This window comes from Microplitis demolitor, chromosome 3 (genome assembly GCF_026212275.2).
Source record: "Microplitis demolitor isolate Queensland-Clemson2020A chromosome 3, iyMicDemo2.1a, whole genome shotgun sequence".
Lineage (NCBI taxonomy): Eukaryota > Metazoa > Arthropoda > Insecta > Hymenoptera > Braconidae > Microplitis > Microplitis demolitor.
In genome coordinates, this window is record NC_068547.1 from 5,020,131 (window position 1) to 5,046,064 (window position 25,934).

A 25,934-nucleotide genomic window follows, 5' to 3' on the forward strand; every position below is an offset into this window, starting at 1 on the left:
ATTTAAATTAGATAAATTATTGCGGTTAAAAATACGTTATGAACTTTTGTTTTTGCATGATGATGAGATTTTTAAAATAGCTTATCATGTTACCCTGTAATAAACAACAAGTATAATAACTGATGAAAAATTTATTTTTGCTATGAAAATGGTTTTTCCCAAATTTTTAGAAGTAAATCATACAATTTCTTACTCTGAGATTTGAATTTTATAGTTTTTAATAGACGTTTGTTAATGAGTTTTAAAAATAATTATTTTCCATTTCCAGATTTTGCTGCCGGATTCGTCGATTCTGCAAGATGGTGAGTTTTGATGAATTTTTTTATTTTCATATCATTGGTTTGAATTTCATCGAGTTTTCCAATTTCGTTTAAATTGAGGGTTTACTTTGTGTTTTTTTATGCGAATAATTATTTTTAAAAGTAATTTAGAATGAAACTGTTTACATTTAAATTTTCATTTCACTTGAAAAATTAATTCTTATAACTAATAGGCGTTAATAATCAATTATTATTGATACTTATTGAGACTCACTCGATTAAAAAATTGAACGTGTAGTTTTTAATCTGCTTTGCTGAACCGAAAATATTGATGAACTTTTATTATTTACGCAATTTTTATTATTGTCATTATTATATAGCCTATTTAACGCAAGCACACACATATATATATATATATATATATATATATATATGTGTAAAGGAATTTTTTTTATGAACATTTGATAATTTGGGATTGCGAAATAGTTTTTGAAACTGCTGACTATTATTAATTTGCAACTAAATTTTAAATTTTGATTCGGAGTTCAAATTTTGTGACAGAAAGGCAATAAGAGTAGAACAATTAAGAATTTCAGTTTAAAATTTAGAAATAAAGTTATTTTTAGAGTTGTAATTACAAAAATTACGTTTCTTTATGAACGTATTTTAAATCAAACAATAGCTTCAAAATTAAAATCACTGAAATTTTTTAAAACTGATAAGCGATAATGTTTAATTTGAATGCAATTAATTTCATCAATAAAAAAATGTTTTTTTGGTAAACCTGAAAATGTTGGAGGGATGAATATGAAACACGTAAAATAATTTGAGTAATGCATGTAAGGTAAAAAAATATTTTAATCCTTATTCACTGGGATAAAAACTTGAGTCATTACAAAAATGAAGAAAATTATATGGCGGTTCATCTGAGTCCGAGTAGTCGGTGTCATACAGATGAGACCAAGAAATGTAATTTTGAAAATGGATACTGCAATTTAAATGAACGAATAAATTTTTGGCGTTTATCCAATTATATTTTATTACCGATGTTAGCTTTCGTTATAAGAATTTACATAAAACTGCAGGTATTAATGATGCAGTATAAAAAAATTAACAATAATAACAATAGTACGTTAGGAAACTAAAATGAGGTCAATGGAAATTATTTACCTCAATTTATATCAAATTAACCATAACTTACTCGTTTTTTTTTTTTTTTTATTTCTATTAAGTAAAAAGAAAATACGCAATAGAAAAGAATACCAAGTCAATCAATAATTGATACTTGAGATAAATGAAAACTAAACTCAAATAAACCGCAGTATTCGATTAATAAATCTGCATGATTAAAAAGAAATCTAAATAACAATTATATTTTTTTTCCAATTATATAATAATTTATATTTTTATTGCGTAGTTCAATAATTCAATAAATTTCAATTTATTATTTTTATTTTTATTTTTTTTTTTTTTTTTGTTTAAAATAACTTGATATTCATTGCCAAGAAGGTAAATATTCTCAACGAAGCGCGGCAAATTCTGCGTCTATCCCCACTCGTCTCTGCGCTAGTCTAAAACAATAGAATGGAACAACATATATATGTATATATAATAGTCAGAGTGACATAGATATATATATAGAAAGAGTTAGCCACGCGAATACAATTGAATCACCAATCAAGAGCCCCTTCCACTCAGTTCATTGACTATTTTTGCAGGACTGCTAAGCACCAGCCTCCAAAGCAAAAAACTAAATAAATAAATAAAATAAAAACAGTAAATAAATATAAAAATGCTGGCGTGAAGAGCAAAAATTCAAATCCAATAAAAAAAATCAATAAATGAAAGACTGAAAGTTTATGCATGATCATTATGGGGTGGATGGAATGGGACAACATGTGGTTATAGATATCGCACATCATTAGCGTCTTAAGTCTGATATCAGCAGTGGGTTGAGGAACATGAAGTTATACTGGATGGTGGCTTACTGGTACACAGTATACGTGGGTTTTCGAAGGACTGTGCGGTACTAATACTAATACCATACAGCAGAGAGTATTATACCCCGTAAAATAAAGAAATAGCATAGCTTGGCTGGTGTATGAAAGCACATCACATCACTATTTGAGAGTGAGTAGCGTAGTCTCGAGCTTGCGCAGTTTAGTTATATTGATCTCGCCATAGTAACGATTCCCTCTTCTCCGTTTGGTTGCACGATACTGCCAGGCGGCAGAAACTATAGTGTAGTACGGGGTGTACCGCACACAGCACGAACTATGTCTCCCAACTTCGCCGATTCCCTCCCTTTTCGAGGAGTATACACACAATCGTGTGATCTCTCTCTTTTTCTCTTTCTCTCTCTTTCTTTCGCCCACTCACTCACTCACTTACTCACTTACTGGGGACATTAGTTGTAGTAGTAGTCAGTAGTCGGGATATATAGGGGTTTGTGAGGAGCATGGGGGAGTAGTAGAGAAATGGGGTTATATGTGGGACGTTCAACAGCGGGGGTTTCTGCGAAGCGCGAACTGCTGCGCTCTGCGGCTAAATGAATATCAGTCCACCGTTGAACGTCGACGGGTTTGTACACTTCTTATCGTATTAAAGTATAATAATACATACTTTTAACAATAACTGTGGCACTGTTTTATTTAACTGATCTTGCTCGTTGTCAAAAAACATTGAACATTTAAAATTTTTATTAAACTGCGGCGTTATTATTTTATCGTTTAAAAGTTTGTCTATGTAAATAATAACATTTATCAATATTTATAATAAAAATAAAAATTAAACCATCAGCTAAATGGTAAATAAAAATGTACTGTCCAGCTGTTGTTGCTGTTATTAATCGTGGGTTCAGACGTATGTAACTCAGCAAGAGAATATTGCAGCAGCAGCAATAGTTGGAGCAGCAGCAGTGGCTGCTCGAGGGTTTATATCAGAAGCAGCTAACGGTTACAAGAGTGAAGAGAAATTGAAGGCTGAAGAGTATATAAGAGGGTAAGCGAGACAGAGGGACAGAGACGGATATTGTTGAGATATATATTGAGAGCAAGTGAAAGAAAAAAGAAGCGGGTGCTTGGTCAGACCTATTGTGCCGTATGACCTGGATGGCAGTGCGTCAGCTATTGGCGTGAGGGTTTTTTCGAGGTACCATGTCGACAATTTACAATGTCGCGAGCAAAAGTAATGCATTATTACCTTGACTGTTTGTCAATAAGTAATCGGTGGTACGACGATCACCAGGACGATCATCAGGACGATCACTATCTCCAATGTCGTGCCAATAAGTCGACTGTTAGCACCAGCAGCGTTATCAGCGGCAGCAGCATCAGCAATTGGATTAAAAAACGAAATAACAGAATAAAGACGCGGGCAGCGACTGAAATTTTGCCGGGAGTGTTGTATCATTGTTGTTAGTCACGTGTCTAGCTAGCTAGCATTTGTCTCTACATATACAGAGATTTGGCTACGTGAAAATGTTTAACGTGTTTGTTAACGCTCATTCAACACTTTTACTCTTCTTAAATTTCTTCTTAAACTTCTTAAACTACTATAACTTCTATTACTACTACTTATCATTATTACTGCTAACGTTATCCTCATCAAACTTGTTATCATCATCCTCAGCTTCAGTATCAGCATCAGTATCGTCATCGTACTCTTTTTCGTTGTTGTCACTGTCTGAGAGATTGCACGCTCGAAACAATATTGAGCGGCACTCATTCTAGGGAATCCTGTGTGTTATAAGGTGACCACGTGACAACAACATCTATTCACAACGGGGCCTTTTTCTCACGCGACGTTAAATCCCAAGGGAAACAATGACGAAACGTTATTGGATCCTTTTAGCGGTAATCGCCCTTACCGCAACGGGTAAGTTTACTTTTTATTGTTATTACCATACTATATAGCTTTATCTACGCTAAATTACTCATTACACATACACACTACACTCATTTTATTTATTTTTAATTGATTATTTACAATATCATTCAGCTACACAATGCCCTGGGGTAGTTTTTTGAATAAACCTGACAATAAACCGATCTTTCAATCTCTATTATCATCTATCGTTTTTGCTGAAAGCTGTAGATTTACATGCTTAAGCTGTTTATAAGGATAACAAGTACTACGGGTAATAACCTCGGATATATTTTTATCTTTTGGGTTTTAAAAACGAAAATAAATAAACTTTTTTATGAAAGACTTAGATCCGCGGAATTTAAATTATTTTTGCTTCAATGATTGCTTCGCTCAGGGAAATAAACTGTCGCTGACTTTTTATTTTTTTTCTAAATATATAGACAATGTATCAATGTAAAATGATAGTGTAAGTGCACGTTATCTCAATACTCAGTTATCACATTGAAAGTGACAGGGAGCATTCATTCATGAGTGTGTAGTATCAATAGTTAGATTGCTGACACATTCATTGTTTTGTTTCTTTATATATATATATTTTTTTTTTTATCACTAAAGATTTTGATTTATCGTGAAGAGAAAACTGTTAAGCGTTTCTTCAAGTGATTGATTATTGATGATCCATATTTTTTTAATTAAATGTATGGTGAAGTAACGATTGGTTAGTAATGATTTTATTTATTTATTTATTATATTTTTTTTTATTTAGTACTATAGTGGTACATGGATAATATTGATTGACCCACTCGATGTTATTTTATTTGTTCGTGAGACACACAGCGTTGCTGCTGATGTAAACAGAGCAATCTAGTGCTCTTTGGCTGTCACCTTTCTTTGTTTAACGTGCCGTATAAGCGCAGCCTTGTGTTCTAATTTGTTTAAAATAAAAAAGAAATATAGTAAATAAATAAATAAATGAGCTTTGATGAATTTTTTAAAAAATATTCATGCTGACAGTTTTTATTCAATTTTTTTTTTTTTTAACAAAGTAATGAATTATTAAGCAAATAAAAAATTTTACGAGTAATTAGATTGTGGAAATAATAAATAATAAAATGTAATATAAAGAATTTTTAATGACAACAAATAAATTACACGAATAGATTTTGACAAAAAGTAAAAAGGCAAGTTTCTGTACTACAGCTTCTTTTATAATAACTCCTTTTATAATTATATTAAATTAAATAGTAAATAAAGAATGAAAGTTTTTACTTGAAAATATAATAACTAAAGAATTTTAATAAATTAAAGTCAAGATTATTTTTCATTTTACAATTTTATTATTTTTTTTTTATTTATTTAATAATATACTTGAGCTGAATAATAAAATAAACGTTTACATAAATTGTTATTTAATTTAAAATTATTTATATTTTTAAAGTTTCAAGTAATGTCTGATTAGACACTGAGTATAACTACTGCTCTAAGTACAGATAATTAATTTAGTGGTGATAAAATTTATTTTTAATCAACTATCTATTTGAATTCTATTTAAATCAACAGTTTACTAACTTAATAAATAGTCATTTAAATCAGTTGTTTAAAGTTTATTTTAATTAAGCCGATGTTCTTTATATTAAATTCAATTTAATGATAAAAAAAATTTATTATATTTTATTATTTACTTTTACTTCTTCATAATTATAAAAAATACACAGAAAAAAAGGATTTCTTGGCGCAAGAAATTTTTATTCTCCTTAAAAAAATTTTATTTTTTAATTCATAATGAAAAAAATTTTCTTGGGGTGAGTAAAAATTTTTTTTCTGTGTATTTATAATTATTACTACACTGTAACAAATCGGGAGTAAATTCGGAGTGATTATGGGTTTTATTTAAATTTGAATTCATTTCGTCCCTCGGAGTTTCGGAGTAAAAAAAATCATTTTACACTCGGATTAAATTTGGAGTGATCTGGATTTCATTTAAATTTGTATTTACTCCGATGCGGAGTTTAAATTTTAAAATAAGCTTCCCTACGAAGTTAATTTCACTTTAAACTGGAGTTTGAAAATTACAATAAACTTCCGCTCGGAGTAAATTTTACTCCGACATTAAATAAACAGTAACTCACTTCGGATTTAATCCGCGGTCATCACCAATTTTTTACAGTGTAAATTAATATTTTATCTATTTTATTTTATCGACTAAAAAACCAGATCATAATAAAAAAAAAATTAATAAATAAATTTATTTATTTTAAAAACCCAAATAAATATTTACAAACCAAGCTAATATTTTCTCGACGTAATTTCTTAATAAAAGTTACAAACAAGTAAATAAACCAGCATTTTGTTAAAAGTTATTAATTAAAAATAAATAAAAAGTATTTTATGTAGAAACAAGTAGAGTTGTAACTACTAGTGAAACTTGGTGTATAACAGACGCTAACGGAAGTTACCGTCTGACCATCACAGCCCATCATCACTATCGCTAGGAGTTAGGTAAAGTTATATGCATGATCAGCGATAGTAAAGTTCAATATGTATACCTCGTATATCCTTATACTGTACACAGCATCTGTTAAATATTATATTAAATATTCAAATCACCAGGTATATTACTTGTGAATAATAATTATCTACTTAATTAAATGAATTATTTAACTTGGCTAATAATTAATCTTTAATCAAAAATATGCATAAAGGTTATTTATAGACTTATAGAGATGAAAGATCGGTAATTTAATGGGTAAATGTAGTGTATCATATTCTCATTTGCGGACGGGGATAGGTCAGTTGAAACGTTGCTATTATCACTGTTACTACCATCACATATTATACACGCATACACATATATATATATATATATATATATATATATATATATATATGTCTATATGTATATATAATAACTATTGCTGCTGTTATATCCTCTATGTCATGGTGTTCTCACCTACACCTTGATCTATTAAATCCGGTCTTTGGATAATCTATCAACACTCGCGTTTGACTTTAAACAGAACTGACCTACCCATTATGTATACTCTCATATTATGTCATATTCAATTTCACCTACATATATATACATATACATCTATATAAATTAATATTTGTATTATATTTAGAAAACAGACACACATTTGTTTTGCGTATTTATTAATCCTCTATCGAATGAGTTATTTATTGAATTTCATATATTTTTACAATTATAACTCCTGATATAAATTTAAATGTAATATTTATGTGTTTATACTTGCTCGTTAAAAAATATGTGAAATTGAGTAAAAATAAATTTATATTTATTACATTTGTTTTTTGAATTTGGAATATCGGAATATATATGAAGGTGTCAAAAAAATGGTAATTTGAACTGTAGATAAATTAATTTTTTCGATGATCTACATATATATATATATCAATAGCAAATGAGATGCTCTGGAAAAAAGTTATCAGACATAAACTGATTACACTAAAGGTCGCTGAGTTATAGGTCGTAAAAGTTCAATTAGTAGAAAAATTATTTAATGGTGAATTTCGTCAAAATTATCGATTTATGAAAATTAATTTTTAATCTCGTTTAATAATTAAAAATTTTCTCTGGGGAAAATTAATGAGATGGTTAATGTTTAAGAATTTTAATAAATATGTGATTGATATTAAAAATTCAAGTTTTTGAATCTTTTAATCGAGAGCTCACTTTTAAGGCTGCGTCTTCAGAGAAAAAATTTTTTATTACAGTTTAAAAATATGATATATTTTTTTGACACGTCAATTATGTGAAATAAAAAAACTATAATGTGATAGAGGATTAAAATAAATAAAATAATTTATAATTTTAAATACAGAAACATAAGAGCGCATGTATAGAAGCGATATTATTGTGTATGTGCTGATAATTTGTGTGTGTTGCTAAATAATTAAAAAAAAAAAATAATAAAACAATAAATAAAAATTAATTAATAAATATTCTAATAAAATAAAAATATCTTAATTTAATTAATTAATTTTATTTATGTACTTTTATTTAATATTTATTTTTTTTCAACTTATTCTCAAATGAAAAAAAATACTAATCAATATTTGTATGTGTGCTGCGTGGGCGTATTTGAATGAACGTTTCTTTGTTTGTTATTATTATTTTTTTTAAAAGTAAAGACGGCAATGTATATCGTCTTATGTATATATCTCATCGCTTTAATTCTTAAGTTTAACGTAGGCGTGGAGTATGTACAAGCTGTGAGCTCTGTCTGCTACTATACGTACTGGTAGTGTGTAATATAGAGTTTTGTGGAATATCCCTTAGGGAATTTACCCCAAAGACTATCTTAAAGTCCTTTGGTCTTATTGCAACTCGTGACGTCTACAATTCTAGGGTATAACTCATGGATAATGCATAACTTGTAGGTGTGTATTGTCAAGTGTCAAGACTGGGGGTGTTAAGAAAAAAATAAAGAAGAAAGAAAAGAAAGAAATCAAGTTAAGAGTGTGCAAACGCGTGACGTGGACGAGGACAAACTCCACTAGTTTTTTTTTAGATGTTATTGTTCCTAATATAAGGCTTTTGTACACGCTGTCAAAAAAAAAATAATACATGTATTTATATAAATATATATGTATTTATATTAGCCTCGGGATTTGGCTCAGCTATTTATATTTCACACTGTAAAAAATCGGGAGTGAATACGAATTTTATTTCAATCCGAATTTACTTTACTCGGAGTTCCGGAGTTAAAAAAAAAGTTACTGCGTATGCGGGGTAAATAGGGATCCTTTACGGGCGGAGTGATTTCGGAGTGACGCGATTTTATTTCAATTCGCATTCACTCCGAACCGGAGGTTTGATACTTAAATAAATTTATATTTAATAGAACCAGCTGATAATTAGAAACATAATTATTTCAATAAATAATTGATTCAGATATTAATAATTAAACTTAAAATATTATGTTTTTAATTTATAAAATGTTTTAGTAACTCACTAAATTATTATTTCATATATATGATATATAGTGAAAATATTAAATTATTGAATAGCTATAGTGATATAGATTTTATAGGAATATTTTATATTTCGATACAATATGAAATGTTATCTCGTGGTATGGTTGATGTAAGTCATACGACAGTTTGTGACTCAGTGGAATTTTATTTGCTAAAGTTTTTATCAGCTGGTTATAATTTTTAAAAATCATTTCGTGCCAATATATGGAAAGGACTCGTAAATATTTCCATACTCAATATAAATGTCAAAATATCAAAGACCTAAGCTCATTATATATTAGTAATTTTTTTTATAATTAATATTTTCCGAAACTATCCTTCAGAGTGAAATTCACTCCGAGGGAATTAAATAAATAAAAAGTCATCCACTCCGCATTCACTCCGGAAATTTCTTACAGTGTATATAATAGCACAAAGTAATTTACTAATGAGTTTTAAATTAAATTAAATTGAAGTAGATTTTTTTCATAAACCAAACACACCACATATCATGTTAATAGTTTAAGTTAGCTCACTTGGCGAGTACTTGGTATTGTCAACGAGTGTTCTGGTAGCATTATATATATCGACTGCAGATTAACGATGTTTGTAACTATTTTACCGGGGAATAGTTGGAAGGGATGGAGAAGGCTGAGAGGTTGAAAGGGTGAGAGGGAAAACAGATGCACATAAGTTAGTGTGTGAGCAGGTGGGTGTGTGCGAATATGGTTATAGAGAGTGCACCAGCATTATTGTGTATACCTAAGACTCAGGGAATATGCGGAACGCGTTCGTCGGCTTGAGACTTGCTATTCAGCCGATACGACGCCACACTGGAAATTTGTATTTCCGTATTACATGTATATAGGTAACGAATATCGGGTGCAGACATTTGGATTTGGCTGTATGACAAAATTATAGTTGGGAATGCCAAGAAATTCCTCATGGTAAATGATCGATAATGATCGGTATTGGTTGTCTAACTAGAATTCAATGGATTTTAGGTTAACAATATATACACACAAGCTATAAATATATGCACAATGAATTTTCGACATATTTGCTGGCTAAATATTTATCTCCAATTAGAGATAATATATCAAATTATTTTATGTTTCGTAATAATCTTGAAACTGATAAATATGCATAATTTTTATTAAATGAATGATAGATAGAAAATATTTACAAATTGTTTTTATTATTGAATTTAAAAAATTTCTACACAGAAAATAATATTTCTTGGCGCAAAAAAAATTTTAAATTATGAAATGGAAAAGCAATTTTCTTAGGACTAGAAATAATTTCTTGGCTCAAGAAAATTTTTTATTGCCCTAAGAAAATTTTAGTTTTCAATTCATAATGCAAAAAATTTTCTTGAGACGAGTAAAAATTTTCTGTGTCAAGAAATATTTTTTTTTCTGTATACACTGAAAAAAATAATCGGTAGCAGCTACCAATTATTTTTCGGTAGCCACTACCGATTATTTCGGTAGCCGTTACTAATTGGAATTGGTACCAGCTACCAAAAAAAAATCGGTAGCTTTTACCGAAAATTAGGTGACTGGTACCGAAATAATCGGTAGTGGCTACCGAAAAATAATCAGTAGTAGCTACCGATTATTTTTTCAGTGTATGAACGAAATATTGTCGATGAAAAAAACAAAAGTAATTGATATTACAAATAATATTTTTAGCTTACTAAAGCAATTTTTTTAATTCCGTACGACCATTGGCTTATGAATTATTTGTTGAAGTAAAAAGTGTAATTTTTCCCTTACTAACTGATAACTTGGCGAGAAAGCATGATAGGTCCTCGCCAACGAACAAAATTGAAAGAAAAGTTAAATTTACATGAATCTGATAGAAGTCGACCAAAAAACATATTTTGGCTCCATTGAGCCTCTTCAAAGTTTACGAAAAAGAGTTAGGATATTTTTTTGCTACTTGTCACGTAGTAACTTTTCGAAAGTAGGCCAAAAAAATGATTAAACTTGAAACTCAAAAACTAGAGATCTACAAAATGATTTTTTATTTAAGGCCATTTTTCACAGAGATATAGTGTTTTTAAAATGACCAAATTTTTTTGATCCCCAACTTTTGTGAGAGTATTAAAAACTAATATTAAATTTATTCTCACAAACTTCTGACACTTCATAAGTCATAAACTTTGAAACTTAAAATTTTTATATAAAAATTTTATATATTTTAAGTAGACTTGTTTAAAAGTAGATTTTTACAATGTAAATCGGTAAGATAAAAATTATCAGCCTGTTTGTACTGTGAATGCCAAAAAGGAAGTGTATATATACATAGGCTTGAAACCCTCATGGAAGTATTTACACACAATATATCTATATGAATATACATTTGTGAAGATTATAATCAGTAATGGTGATGTAGAAGCACTTTACAAACACTAATGTACAGCTTTTAGTGAAAATGAATACTGTAAATTAGGAACTAACTCTGGGAATTGAATTCTGCGGGTGAAAATCACTTTTATCAGTGGTTGAGAAAATTTCTTAGTACTCCTAGGGGTACACGGTTGAATGGAATATAAAGCCCGGCGTGCTGAATGTTTCCGATAATTTCATAGTAATGTGTCAGCAGGATTTAACTTGAAAAAGATCTCTCACGATATGCATCATTGAATATCTTTTAAAGCTTCTCTTTCTCTCTCATTCTTCTTATTTTATTTTATTTTATTTTATCTTTTCCACTACCGTTTTACAGAGGGTCGTAAAAATCTATCATCTCTTGGTTTTCTAAATTACATAACCGCGCTGTAAATACATATTTGCAATAGTTTAAAAGATTTCGTAACGCCAAGTTATTTTCTGTTTTCCCCAGTATGTACAATAATAATTTATTTAAAAGTACCATACATTTGATATTCTGATTTAAAATATACATAGAAAGTATTTTTCTTGCCAAAAAAATTCCAAAGGAAGTCATTCCCTGTCGGATGGCGCCATCTATTTGTGTTATTATTTCAGAATAAACTGACCAGCTTTTTCCTATGAAAAATAGACCGACTTTTATTTTGCCCCTCTTCTTATTTTTCTTCTTCTTCTTCATCTTCTTATTCTTTTCCTCCTCTATCTTTTTCCTCTTTTTCATTTTACTTTGCTTGATTCGGTTTTCTTTTCTTTTGTTCTTACAGAGGATAATCCGGTGTTGAATTTTATTAAAATTTATCTAACAATCTCAAAACCGCAATCTATTATCCGCAAGTTCAAGTTATATATTGTAAATAGTTAACGTTTAAATGTTGGTATTAAATATTATATATAGTTAAGGCGCAGATACTTGGGATAAATAGCCTAGATCGTGTGTAAAATAATATATACATAGATATGTATAGCCAATGTTTAAAATATCTAAGCAATATCGATTTTCCTCAGTGTATACGGTTTTCCCATTGACTAAAGACCCGACTACGAAAGCGACAACGCTGCTTTATCAGTTGCGTTTTTCTTACAAAGACTACATTACAATAGAGATATGAATTGTTCTTACAGAACAATGAGTTTCTAATTTTCCGGCCACATTGCACGATGGACCGTTGAGAGAAAGAAAGAAATGAAAAATATTAAAACAACAAGTAAAGTCGAATAAGAAAAGGAAAAAGATAAAAGAAAAATAGTCTGATAGTAAGAGAGAGGGAAATAAAAATAATTTTACCGTAGCCACTTACGTATAAAAATGTTGAACAACTTAATTTGTGTCTAACATTTAAATGCACTCAATGTAAAAAATAATGAGTAAACGGGATAAACAAAAAATAAGATACAAGAGGGAATAAAAATGATAAATTGCTAAGTTTGAAATAACCCTTGAGAGTTGCTTAATTAAGACGGACGATGAACATAACGATTTTGTATTTTAAATAAATTACCACTACGTGAAGAAAATTTTTCACCGTGCCAGTAATTTAATGGCTGCATAAAAGCCGAGTCCTTGACATTAAAAAGTGTATGTTGAAACATCTAAGATGTGAATGCCTTTTATAAGAAGCTCTTCAGCGCCTTATCATAGGTGCAGTGCTTCTATTCGGAAATAAACATTAAAAATGAACCTTAATAATGTAGCTATTTAATACTTGACGAATGTCAAAGGCCATTGACTCATCGGACAGCTCTTGATGTTTAACGGTAGTCCTTGAGGTTGTTTCTAAAAGCATCCCTCACCGATCGATCTCAATCTGCTCTATCCATTCGTGTTACTGGCGATTGCTTGAGACGTGCCAACAGCAACAAAAAAAAAATCGATTTTTTTTATACTTACTTTTTATCTCTTTCCCTTACATGGAACTATGTTTGCCCCTGTTTTTCTCTCTACTTTCATTCCATTGCAACATGAAATGTTGAAATGTATCGTCACTAAGTCACTAGAAACTTCCGGTACTCGACATCTCTAAATGTCAGGCAGAAGATTCTTTTCCATTCCTCTTTTATTTCAACTCTCATTCTCTTCTTTTTCCGGCATTTTTACTTTTTTATTTCATTTTATCGTCTTATCTCCTGCTCATCATCCAATTCAGTTCATTGTTTCATACATATTATTATTATTTTTATTATCCTATTGTATTATTTGCAAGATCAAGTCTATTACTCTTTCTATCAATATGTCGCACAGTACACGTATTTACTCTTGTCAATAATAATCTACTAGAAAAAAAAAAAAGTGCTTTATGCTGTCGAGTAACAGAGACTTTGTCAAACAAGTATAAAAGTTTGTTGTTGTTGCTGTTCAAAAGTATGAACCTTCAATCTTCATATATTGACGTTACACATATATCTCACAGTTAGGACAAGTTTATGTAGATTCATGTAGATATTTGTCATATGTTATTGATGTAAACTAGAATATATATTATTATTAAAAACTTTTATTCACTTCTCTTCATTTGCTTAAGGCAATTTAACTTGCTGTTTATTGTACACTTTATATATACAGTTTCAAACAGTAATGACATTTTGTCCCTTCGGGGAACTAAGAACTTGGCTCAAGTCTTTACGGAAATATATATACATATATATTTACTCCTGAATTCAATTTATAATAGTCATCTCTTTTTAAATATCTATAAAAAAAAGTAGCCATTTATTTCTTACATTTGAATTTACGTTGTATCAGTAATTCCCTTTGCTGGTTAAAAAAAAAAAATCAGCATTTACATATTCAGCTACACAGAGTTATATACTTAATTAAATCCATTTGCTGCCTTTATTTATTTGATGAATTAGGGAATTTTTATTTAAAAAAAAAAAAAAAAAACGTTTCGTGCATTATACTCAAGTAAAACTTGCCTCTTATTTCTCTTTTGCTCAGTTCTACACGAATTTTCGACACGAGCTCCGTCGATATATCTGTATTTAAAAGTGTGCGTAATAAAATATATAGAGAATAAAAAGCGAGAAACGAAGGAGAAAAGTGAAAAATGAATGAAGAGAAAAAAAACGATTTTTTTTACCTTTGAAAAGTGAGTTTTTGATCAATTGAATTTATTACTATCTCAAAGAAGTGGAAATAATTTTCAAAAGTAGTTGAAATATAGATTTTATTCTATCTTTACTTTTTTCATTTATATAACTTCAAAGCTTTCTACACTTTACCTAATATTCAACACTTTAATTTTTGTTTGTCGAGTTATTGCACTCACATTTAAAACCTATAAATTAATTTAAAATCTTAAAAAATAAATTTTTACAAACTTATTATAAGTATTCGTAATGTTTTGTTTAATCATATAAATCTCCTATACGAAATATTTGAATATATACAGGGGAGGGTAGGAGGAGCAAAACGGGGCACCCGAAAAATTTTGTGAAAAAAAATCCTTTTTTTAAGCATTCAAAATCACTTTTTCAGATATACTTTAGCATTATCCGTGTAAATAAAATTGTTGAAAAAAGGTTAAAAAAGTGTTGACTATTCTAATCATTAAAACGTGACACAATGACGAACCTTTTTTAAACGATTTTCAAACTTCTGACAACATACAGAAAATAACAATTGACTTAATACTACAACTTAACATTTTCAGTGCAAAATACGTTCAGAAAAAACTAATTTTGAACTATTTCTGAACGTTTTTCGTTTTAGCATATCTTAATAATACAAGGATATTTATTAATTTTTCTCTTGAATTTTCAAAAGTTTAAAAAACGTTCTAAACAAGTTCGTCACTGTGTCACGTTTTGAAGTTTAGAATAGTCAACACTTTTTTAACAATTCTTTTTTACACGGCATTTTGTTTTTTTTTTGTTAAGCTTTTTCAAAAATTGACTATCAGTCGAAAAATGTTAATGACTTTTGTTTCATAAGAAAAACTATTAAAAAAACTTTTTTTCTTCCTTTGTATCTAATAATTGTGTAAAATGTAATTTTTCTTCATGTAAATTACTTATAAAAAAAATTTATTTAATATCCAGAACTTTTTTTTCACCTTTTTTAGGGAGTATCTCATTTTGCCCGCAAAAATTAAATTTTCTTTTAACGGCAACTTTGAATTTTTATATTTACTTTGAATGTCATTAAAAAAAAAAAAGATTTAGGGTGTTTGAGTCCTCGAAAACTTTGTATTCCCTTAAGTATCCTGTTTTGCCCATCCTCCCCTCTATATATATTAATTTCACGAAACATTAGCTTAATTGTAACACTACCTGACAAGTCTTTAATTGATTTATTTAATCAATCACGAAATCTATACTATAGAGTTAGTTTCGCCGTACTCGTAGTAATTCATTAATCGTGACACTTTATTATTTCTCCCCTCACATATTTATCTTTTGTTCTCTCGTGTTCATGAACAAAAAAAAAAGCTAACATTAATTTTTACCACAAATATTTTCCACATCATCATCAATCACCTCTTGAAATTTGTAATCACGAAGATTGGCTATTGCGCAATGTTTTCCAAAGATTTTTCTTTGATATATGCATTACATATCCATCTACGTGTACATATAGACGAACAAAGACTTTGAGTAATCGGTATTTCGCAGTTGATATCAGTATCATACTTCAATCCTATTTCTTATGGTATGCATAATATATCCAGCGACGTGTACAGAGTTGAAAATAAGATGAAAATGGTAATACACATTTTTTTATACTCGTACACATATATAGTTTTGTTTTATTATATATACTTTTTCCCACCTTTGAAAATTCCTTTAAGGCATTGTTTCATGATATGTCTAGTATATTTTCCTTTCTGCTGGCGACAAGAAGCGATACTTCAGCTTATATACTGCTCTAAAAGACACACTAAGAACCCTCTACTCCCTATAGCATTAGCAATGGATTCTAGGATTTAAAGATAAACTTTTTTTCGTTTTGGCACACATTTTACGAAGATGACTTAAATTTTTTTAAGTCTAGTGTGTATTAAAGTTAAAACAAAATTGTTTGAATTTTTATTCCGCAAATTCTAGGTCAAATTTTTTTATGATGCTTAACATACTTTGAATTTAAAGTTTTTTATGTTTTGTTTGTTTACGGTCTTAAAGTCTTTTTGATGTTTAACTAGAAGGAGAAAGAGGGAGAGAGAGAGAGAAAGAAAGAGAGAGATATTAAGTTACGGTGGGTGTATTGGTTTAAAATTAAGATGGGCATATGTAGAGCGAGTCAAAGGTCTTTTTGAGGTAAAAGCATTTTATTTTTCATCCGAGTTGTATAGTATATTGAATTTTTGTTGAGAATATCAAGTACGCAGTGTGTTTTGGACAGCCTGACAAAAAAGCTATCTTGAACAATTCTTGCAGGCTGTTTGCCGTTGTAAGAGCTAGTTGAGGAAGAAATAGTGAGAGAGAAGCTAAAGTAATGTAAAGTGAAGTGAGTGTATAAAACGGACAAGACGTGAAGATTTGCATGAAATCGAGTGAGTCCATGTGTATGTGACATATACATGAAAAATACGACTTAGACATTTTTTCGATAAATTTTGTCCTCTATAGAAAATTTATTTCCCTTATAAGTATAGTTTTTTTTGCCATCATTATTGTTGTTATTATTATGATCCCCAGAAATGCCCTAGACTTGAAAAGGGGAAAAGCGTAAGAGAGTCAATGCCTGCGAAAACAATCCCCCTACGCAAAAATGAGCAAGGAAAAATAATGAAAAGGTCTATTCCTAAGAGACAACATTCATTCATATCATATATGTACTTTTGTTGTTTTTATTTCAATATATCGTGTGTAACAATTGTTATGCTTGTTTAGGTTTTTTTAACGTATAGAAAATCGATAGAATTTAATGGATCGTATTTATGATGCCGTATTAAAATAATTTATAGTTTTGTTTGGTCTATGAAATTAAACTATTAGAGCTATAGTTTTTAATAAAATTTCAGTTTAAAACATTATTGAAAAATATATACGTATATATTTAGTTAATAAATCTCGGAATCGTGTTTATAAATTTGGTATTGAAATTTACATTTTTACTGAATCAATATGTGCTGATTTTTTTTTTTTTCACTGAGGTTAAATTGGATTCGAAAACCAATAGGAAGTTTTTTCGTGTGACAAACGTTAAAAATTATTTTTAATATTTAATCTGTTATAACAGAGACCAAGGCGAGTCGCAAGTTCGATGAAATGAATTATATATTCAATGGTATTGTAAAATATCGATGACGATTAAATTGAAAAAAAAAAAAAAAAAAAAAAAAAAAAAAAAAAAAAAATATCACTCAAGATTCAATTTAATTAACTGAAATGTAATTAAAACTTCCTCTTTGGATGATTTATTAAGGAATATCTGTCAAAAAAGTATATTTTTAATTTTACCATCATATGGATGTACGGAAATAAAAATTTTTAAACTGTAGATAACTTGTAAATTAAATGCAGAGTTATAGAAGAATTTTTCGAGATACTTTTAGAAGATTTCTGCGCTTTCAAGCAGAAGATATTAAGTTTCAAAATTCAATATTCTGAATTAATAAGATGTTCATTTTGATAGAGTATCACATGAGTTATTTTATAATATTGAACTTTCAACTGAAATAAATAAAAATTTTTTTCGGCTATTTATAAATAAAAGAAATTTAAAAAATTAAACTAATACAAATTTTAATCAATTTTAATACAATTTATCTTATTATGTCAAAAAAATAACTTGATTTTAACTTTTTTGACTTGCATTTGACTTAATTAACTTGCTTCTGGCTACACCAACGTTTTTAACTTAAAAATTTAAGTCAACTGAGTCGAATTCAAGTCAAGTTTGACTTGAATTAAAACCAACTACATCACATCTAAGACAACATGACTTTAATTTGATCTAGTTGGCGTAAATCGGAACTAAGTAAGTAAAAGCCGAATATGTTTTCAAATCTTAAAATGTGTTTTTCATTTATTAAAAAAAGAACTGAAACTTAATGACTTGCTTTTGTCTTACTAGTCTTGCTTTACATTCAGTTTTTGAAATTACGCCAAAATAAAATTATTTTTTTGACCCGGGTTGAATAAAAGTCTGAAAAATTTATCAGTAAAAATCATTATGCATGTTTATCATTTTTTCTGTGTAGAAAAAAAAATTTATCAGGATTATTTACGACCGCATTGGCAGCCTGACATTTATATTCGAATCGAAAAAAAAATCAATCCTAAATAGTAAATAATGATTTCAAATAAGCCGTGACAATAAATATGATTACATTTAAATACGAAACATATCCATACATCTGGCGTAAGTGAACGAAAAGTTAGGGTATGTAAATATAAATTTCCTAGATAAATTTATATTCACCCTAAATTTAAAGCTTTCAGTCAAGTTGTTAGCTGCCAAAAACTATCACAGCTAAATTTTATTTATGTATTATCGAAGTTAGCAAAAAAAAAAAAACTAATATATCCGAACCCTATTTATAATTTAACTTTTTATCCTCTCGTTCACAATCATCAATTATGATTTTTTTTTCTTTTTTTATTCCCGTCGTCTCAAGTTCACGAGCTTTAGATATTACTCGCGTACTTTATTTCCATCGATCCTTCACCGGCGTCTTCCAAGTGAGGATATATGTATAGATATACAAAGAGAGTAATGAGTGCAAAAGACGCTACTATACGTCGTTGGGCTTCTTATTCAAGCATGTAGACTAAAAAGTCTTTAGAGTTTTTTCACTAGTGATACACATGAGACTTGCGCGCAATTCACTCGTTTATCAGCGGAAAAAATTTTAAAGTTCGTTTTTATTTTTTTTTTTATATTTTTTACGTAGTCTACTCAATTCAAAGTCAGCTGAAAAACATTATATATATATATATATATATATATATATATATATATATGAAATACTTTCATTTACGGATGTTGAATCGCTTGAGTGTACATACATAGGTATTTAAAATCCCTCAGTCGTTTGTTATTCGGCGTATTCATGATTTCATGCTTTTGACACAACTAAAATTTTGGTTTTCAATAGAACAAAGTTTAAAAGTTGTTGCTAAATTTTATGTAAATAAAAACAACTAAAAAATATTTGAATGTTTTGATGTATAAAGAATTTTTTAGTTGAGTTGAGTTTAACTGATAAGGGTTGAACTGAGATGGATTTATTTACCAAAAAGGTTTTCAGTATTTAAAGGATAAAAATAAAAATATTAGGATATATTTAAAGAAAGGAATATGTGAATAGTCTATTTGAGAAACCCCATAAGTCATGTTTTTTCTAAATTGGGTTCTTTGGATGTCCCCCCATAGAAATTAATAAAAATATCCATCAATTCAGTGTTTAAAAAACAATTAACGGGGCGGCAGAAATTTTATTTTATTGAGAAACCCCATAAATCAATAACTTATGGGGTTTTTCAAATAAACATATGCAATTTTAGTTTTATGGAAATAATTTTTTCTTTTTTGTTTAAAATTCGCGCTTTTTTTGGAAAAAAAAATAATATGACTAATTAAAATACTTAAATTAATTATTATTTTTTGTAATTTCTGAGTTTCAGAGTTTATATACATATTATATACTTCATTTTATTAGTCTAATAAATTATTTGAGTGGAAAAAATTAAAAAAACAATGATTTTATAACTTTTTCTTCCGTTTGGTTGAGAAACCCCATAAGTCAATCAACTTTAAATAATTTTTTTAGTAGTTTCAATTAAAAAATTGAATTTTTCTTGTTTGAATATTTTTCAGAGACGCTAACATTTTCTCTTCAATTATTTATTTATTACTTCAATGGCAAGTTTTTCCAGAAAAATTTTTTTATGTTTCCTGAAAAATTTTGTTTTCTTGACTTATGGGGTTTCTCAAATAAACGATTCATGATATGAATATTCAGAAAAGTAAACGAAAAAATTCATTTCTTGACGGTATAAAAAAAATAATAAAAAAAATGTAAATGTGGATTTACTGGAATAATGGTCACTGAAATTGGCCATCCTTCACCGAGAGAAGTACCGTTACCTCGTGCCGTCCCTTGGGGTGAAGTGAATCTTTATTCTAGCATGTTTCTCTCTCGAGCAATCTCACCCTTTCACCTTTTATTCACAACCAACGGGAGCGACTTTTTCTCCCTTAACTTAAGAAGTGAGGCCAGCAGTTATACTCCAGTTGCTCGTGGTCATTTTAAAATATTTATGGTCAATAGAGTTTGGGTCACGCGTGATGTGTTTACTTTTATGTAAAGAAAATAAAATATATTGAAGGTACATAAAATTAAAGTACAAAATTTAACTTTTATCAATTTATAGCTTTTTCAAATTTTTTATTTTACCCAACGAACATAAAATATTTTATCTTTTGCATTATTTAGTTGCAACTTTATGAAACTCCCCTTTAATAAATTTCTTTTTTACGATTAATTTTATCGTGATATAAATTATTGCGAATGTTGCAATGAGATAATTATTGGTATTTTATATATAATTGATTTTAAGTAATTTTTAGACTCTATTTATATTAAATGAAACAAGTATTAATTACTTATTAATTAAATGTAACTTGATATTAATAAATTGCGCGTATTTCGCGCACGCGTATTATACAACCCAGCAATTGGTACAAACGTATGTGTAAATTTTACAAAAGCCTGTGAGTATGCCGATGCTAAACGAAACAGAGACGTCAATAAATCATTTATAATTTAAAATAATATTGATTTTATTTCGCCACTTTATTGACTTTAATTATTTTATTTAAAAATAAAACTCGATATTAAATTAAAAAATTAAATGAATAAAAAAAGTTATGACATTTGTTATGCTTTTCAAAGTCCATTTATTTTCTGGTTTTATATCCGTTCTCATCATCTTTAAAATAAAATTTAAAAATATTTATCCACTTGTTTTTCGTACATTTTATTTCCACATAAAATTTACTCGTTAAAAAATATTTTAAACCCATGTTTATTTTATTTCACTGAAATGTCAAATTTTATATGAAAATATTTTTTAATATTTAACCGCAAAATTAATTATCAATTACTTTTTCGTAATCAATTAATCATATACTTTATACGTAACAAAAAGTATTATATATTTATGTATATATTTATTAGTGAAATCTGAAAATAGAATAAATAAAATAAATGAATTTCATATGGATTTAAAGCGATGAGATATTTAAAATAAATTGGATGAGATGGGATGCAAATGAATTGAATGCTGGGTTTGAAAGTGATGTGTAATTAAATTGATGGACTAAATGAGGATAGATGGAGAAAACATAAGTTGTGAAATATTAAAATGATGATTTAAATAAATAAAAAAAAAAAAAAAAGAGGGTGTATATGACAAAATTGTAATAATGATTGGCTAGGGCTGGTAAGTGGTGGTGTTCATGAGAAGCGGCTGTTAAACGACTTGCTGGATAACTACAACGTATTGGAGCGACCGGTGTTTAACGAGTCTGAGCCTCTACCGTTGAGCTTCGGCCTCACACTAATGCAAATAATCGACGTTGTAAGTCAACAATAACTACATACATTTCTCTATTATTATAAAAATTTTATCTTATTTTTTTTTTACATTGAAAAAAATGGGAGTGAATTCGTAGCTATTACGGATTTTATTTAAATTTGAATTCACCGTCACGGAGTTTCGGAATTTTAGAAAAAATCCGCATTCGGAGTAAATATGGAGATTGTTTTTTTAGCAGAGTAATTTGGATTTTATTTAAATCGGCATTTACTCACATCCAGACTTTCAATATCAGAATACTCCCTTCGCAGTAAATTTACTCCGAAGGGATCAAGTAAATAAACAGTCATCCACTCCGTATTTACTCCGGATTTAATCCGGGTTCACTCCGCAATTTTTCCACAATGTATTTTTTATTTATCGCTACTTTTATTTTATTTTTGTTTTTTAAATAACACTATTTCCATATATGCTTTCACTGATAAGCATTCATGTCCACGAATATATATATATATATATATATATTTTAAACTATTCCAATGTATACACTCATGATGTTGCACGAGTAGTTGTTGGAGTACATAAAAACGCGAGGAAAACGTGGATCAGTTACGTAAATGTGCACACGTCCATCTCCGGTACCAGTAAAGTAAAACAGCACCACCAGTCAACTAGAATGAAAAACAAAGCGTCGACGTATCTTGTCCGCATTTTATACATACCTACACGCAACTATGTTTTTAAAATGTTACCACATACAACACACACACATACATGTATTACAGGGATGTGAATATTTGGATCGATGTATTCTATTTAGTCAATTTTTTTTTTTATTTTTTTAAAATAAAAATCAAATCGCTACTTTATCCCGTTTATTATAAAGTTTATGAAGAAAAGTTGATACGATTTTATTTTTGACTATCGAGATTTTGATAAGTATAATAGACAAATATCGTGACGAAGTCGACGGGATTAAAGTTTAGTTGATTTGAAAAAATCTGAAACATGGGTGACTCTGTGGGCCAACTTGAAGACTTCCCGCTGTTTTTTAGCTCAGAGAGCTCGAAAAAGTTATTTTTTACAAATTTTTGAATTCTTCCTTTTATAGCTGGACGTTAAAAAAATATAAAATAATTTTTAACAACTACTTTAACGTACTGAGATTTCGAGTTATAAAAAATAAATATTATTAATTATGATAATAATAGTGTTAAACAAAAATATATAATAGTACGTTAACATATTCCCCTTTTCCGTGAGCTTCACGCACGATCGATGGTAGGAGAGCGTGCATGCAAGAGTGACGTTATAAAATGAACAAAGGCCGGTCACCGATATACTGTACAACTCATCGATGATAGCAGTAGCAGCAGCAGCAGCAGCAGCAGCTACTATCCCTTCACGTGCATTTTCACTTCATATATATTTTCTATGTGTAAGCTTTTCACTGTATGCTTCGTCAACTTGTTCCACTCATGTGAAGCACACACTCATTATCACAATGTGCGTCGTGATATCCTCCACTTTACCATGCATACTTTCACTATAACTAATATTACTAAATCGAGATTTTAAATAAATAAATAAATAAATAAAAGGTGCACAAGTCAAGAAGGTCAACAAATAAAATATATATACAAGTAATACGTGTCAATTGTATCTGAAGTTAAAATCTAAGTTAGACACGTCGTTCTTTAAATAAGTAAAGTGAACAAGACTGTGTCTAGTCATGATAACTATATATATTTATATATAAGACAAGGTAGTGCAGCAAGCCGATGAAAAAGTCGAAAAATTTCCTCCAGACAAAACTTTTACTTGTCTAACAATATATATTTTATTTTTATCTATCTCGTTTTTGTTTTCTCTTGACGATAGTAGTAATGGTCGACGATAGGTGAAACAGTATTGATTGGTGTCTGGTCTTTGTTACGTGTTATTTGTAGCGATTTTATATATATATGTATACACCAATATAAAGTTTTTTTTTATACCATTTCCAATTTTACTTGACATATGAATATTCAGAAATTCATCATGACACTTTTTAAATAAATTATAAAATAAGAACGCGATTTTAAAAGATTATCCGTCCGAAAATATGGTTGTATGTTGTAAATTTACAAGGATATTACAAATATTTGAGTACAGATGACAGATGGAAAATTTAAGGAATTTTTTGTCATAAAAATGGTAGCGCTCGGGTTGGTAGCATTTACGTTCTTTTCACTACTCAATAATACGAGATAGATGGCCGATATTTTTTTTATATTTTTGTGTGTTAGTATATACATTTATTCTCACTCGCCGATATTTGCTCATGTACACTCGTAGCTCGTTGGATGAATGTCGCTTCAATTTCCGAAATGCTCGAGTCCCGAGATGGCCGTTCAGTTTGCCAAAAGCATATGATCGTGGTCAATGTCATATGTGCTTGAAATATCACGGACTCTTCTCGGTATTGAGGCAAAAAGAGGGTAGAAAAATTATTTCACATCGTGTATATATATATATATATTTTTATACATATATCTATGTATGGATGTGTGTACATATAAATGTAGAAAAACCTTACAACCTCCGGCTTTCCGGTTGTCTTGTCAACGTTTTGTCGCGACTCCGCTTCGTGTAACAAATATTTTATTGCTTTTATCAATCTTCAGATTTTCTTACACTTGTATAAATTTTAACTTGAGGCACGTTCATCTTATTATTATTTTTGAACAATAAATAAATAATATATAATTATATAAATTCAACTATGAAACATGAAAAAGAGGGTAAGATGGGCCAGTTCAAATTTTTCTTTAAAATTATGTGACAAAGTAAAATTAGTATTCCGGGACTAACTGGGCCATCAAACATTTTTAACAAAAAAATTTTCAATAGATAATGAACTCGAATATTATTTTTGAATTGTCTTAAGTAGAAAATTTATTTTTTTCCATTTTTCAGGTATATAGTATCTCTCGGAACAAAAAAAAATTTTCAATTTTGAATTTTAAATCATTTTTCAGAAGCCTTAAAAATTTAATTTAATAACATTTTTAATTGGTAATTTTTTTTTTTTTAATAAAGACTTATTTTATATTAGAAATGTAATAATTAAAAAAGTGGGAAATAAAATGCAATTGAAAACAGGCACTAGAAAAATAGCAAAGTCATAAGTAAATAAAAGTTGTTCTCTTTAAAATTAGGCAATAAAATTTTGAAAAAGTTCAAGTAATAGACATACAGTGTAGTATTATAGAGTAGGTAAAGTCAAGTTTATATACATGGAGAGGCAAAGTAGAGGCGGTTCGAGCTGCTGAGTGACTTGAGACACTCAAGGGACTTTTGTGTGAACAGCGCGCCTAATTAGTCTCTAGTCAATCGTTAGTTTTATCAGTTTACCTTTCGAACTCGTATAACAAAAAAAAAAAAAAAAAAAAAAATACTATACATTTCTCTCTTTTCCCCTGGCTGGTACTTTATACAGAAGTTTTAAAACCGCAAATTAAACTTGACCGCCAATCATCAAAATGCCTTCACAAGCCCACCTTCTATGGACTTTAATAACTTTTATATTTAATTAATTATGCTTACGCTAAGTAATTATTTAAAAATGATTTTTCCTGTTAAAGTTTCTTTTAATTATACACTCGGGCATTATTTAAATATTTGTAACTAGAATAATTATTGTCCAAGTAACTTTAGATAATATTTTATAATTCTATTATCTTTAAATTAACTCAAGCCAGTCTGGGTTGTCTTCAAATTTAATGTATGTTTAAGAGAGCAACTTGTAATTAATTGATTTAGAATTTTAAATACTTCGGAAACATTCGGGAGTATTTTGTTCGGAAACTTTTTCAAGTCATTTAATTTTATTGACTATAGATATTATGAGCAATAACCATTTAAAACTTTCGGACTTGTAAAAATATTTTACACACTTTTGGAA

At 28.8% G+C, this 25,934-nt stretch overlaps 1 protein-coding gene across 3 annotated transcripts in view; it reads left to right on the forward strand.

Moving 5' to 3' along the window:
- Positions 1–273: 273 nt before the first annotated feature.
- The window catches only part of LOC103580703 (neuronal acetylcholine receptor subunit alpha-7), an 84,480-nt gene continuing 58,819 nt past the window's right edge, over positions 274–25,934 (forward strand). Inside the window, exons 1-2 of one of the 3 annotated variants that reach the window (XM_008562565.3) lie at positions 2,790–4,136; positions 21,888–22,030. In XM_008562565.3, coding sequence (XP_008560787.1) covers positions 4,085–4,136; positions 21,888–22,030 — 195 coding nt within the window. In that variant the 5' untranslated portion in view covers positions 2,790–4,084. Of the gene's footprint in view, positions 303–2,789; positions 4,137–21,887; positions 22,031–25,934 lie in introns of those variants that run through there. The other 2 variants (XM_053737201.1, XM_053737202.1) reach the window with 2 other exon arrangements.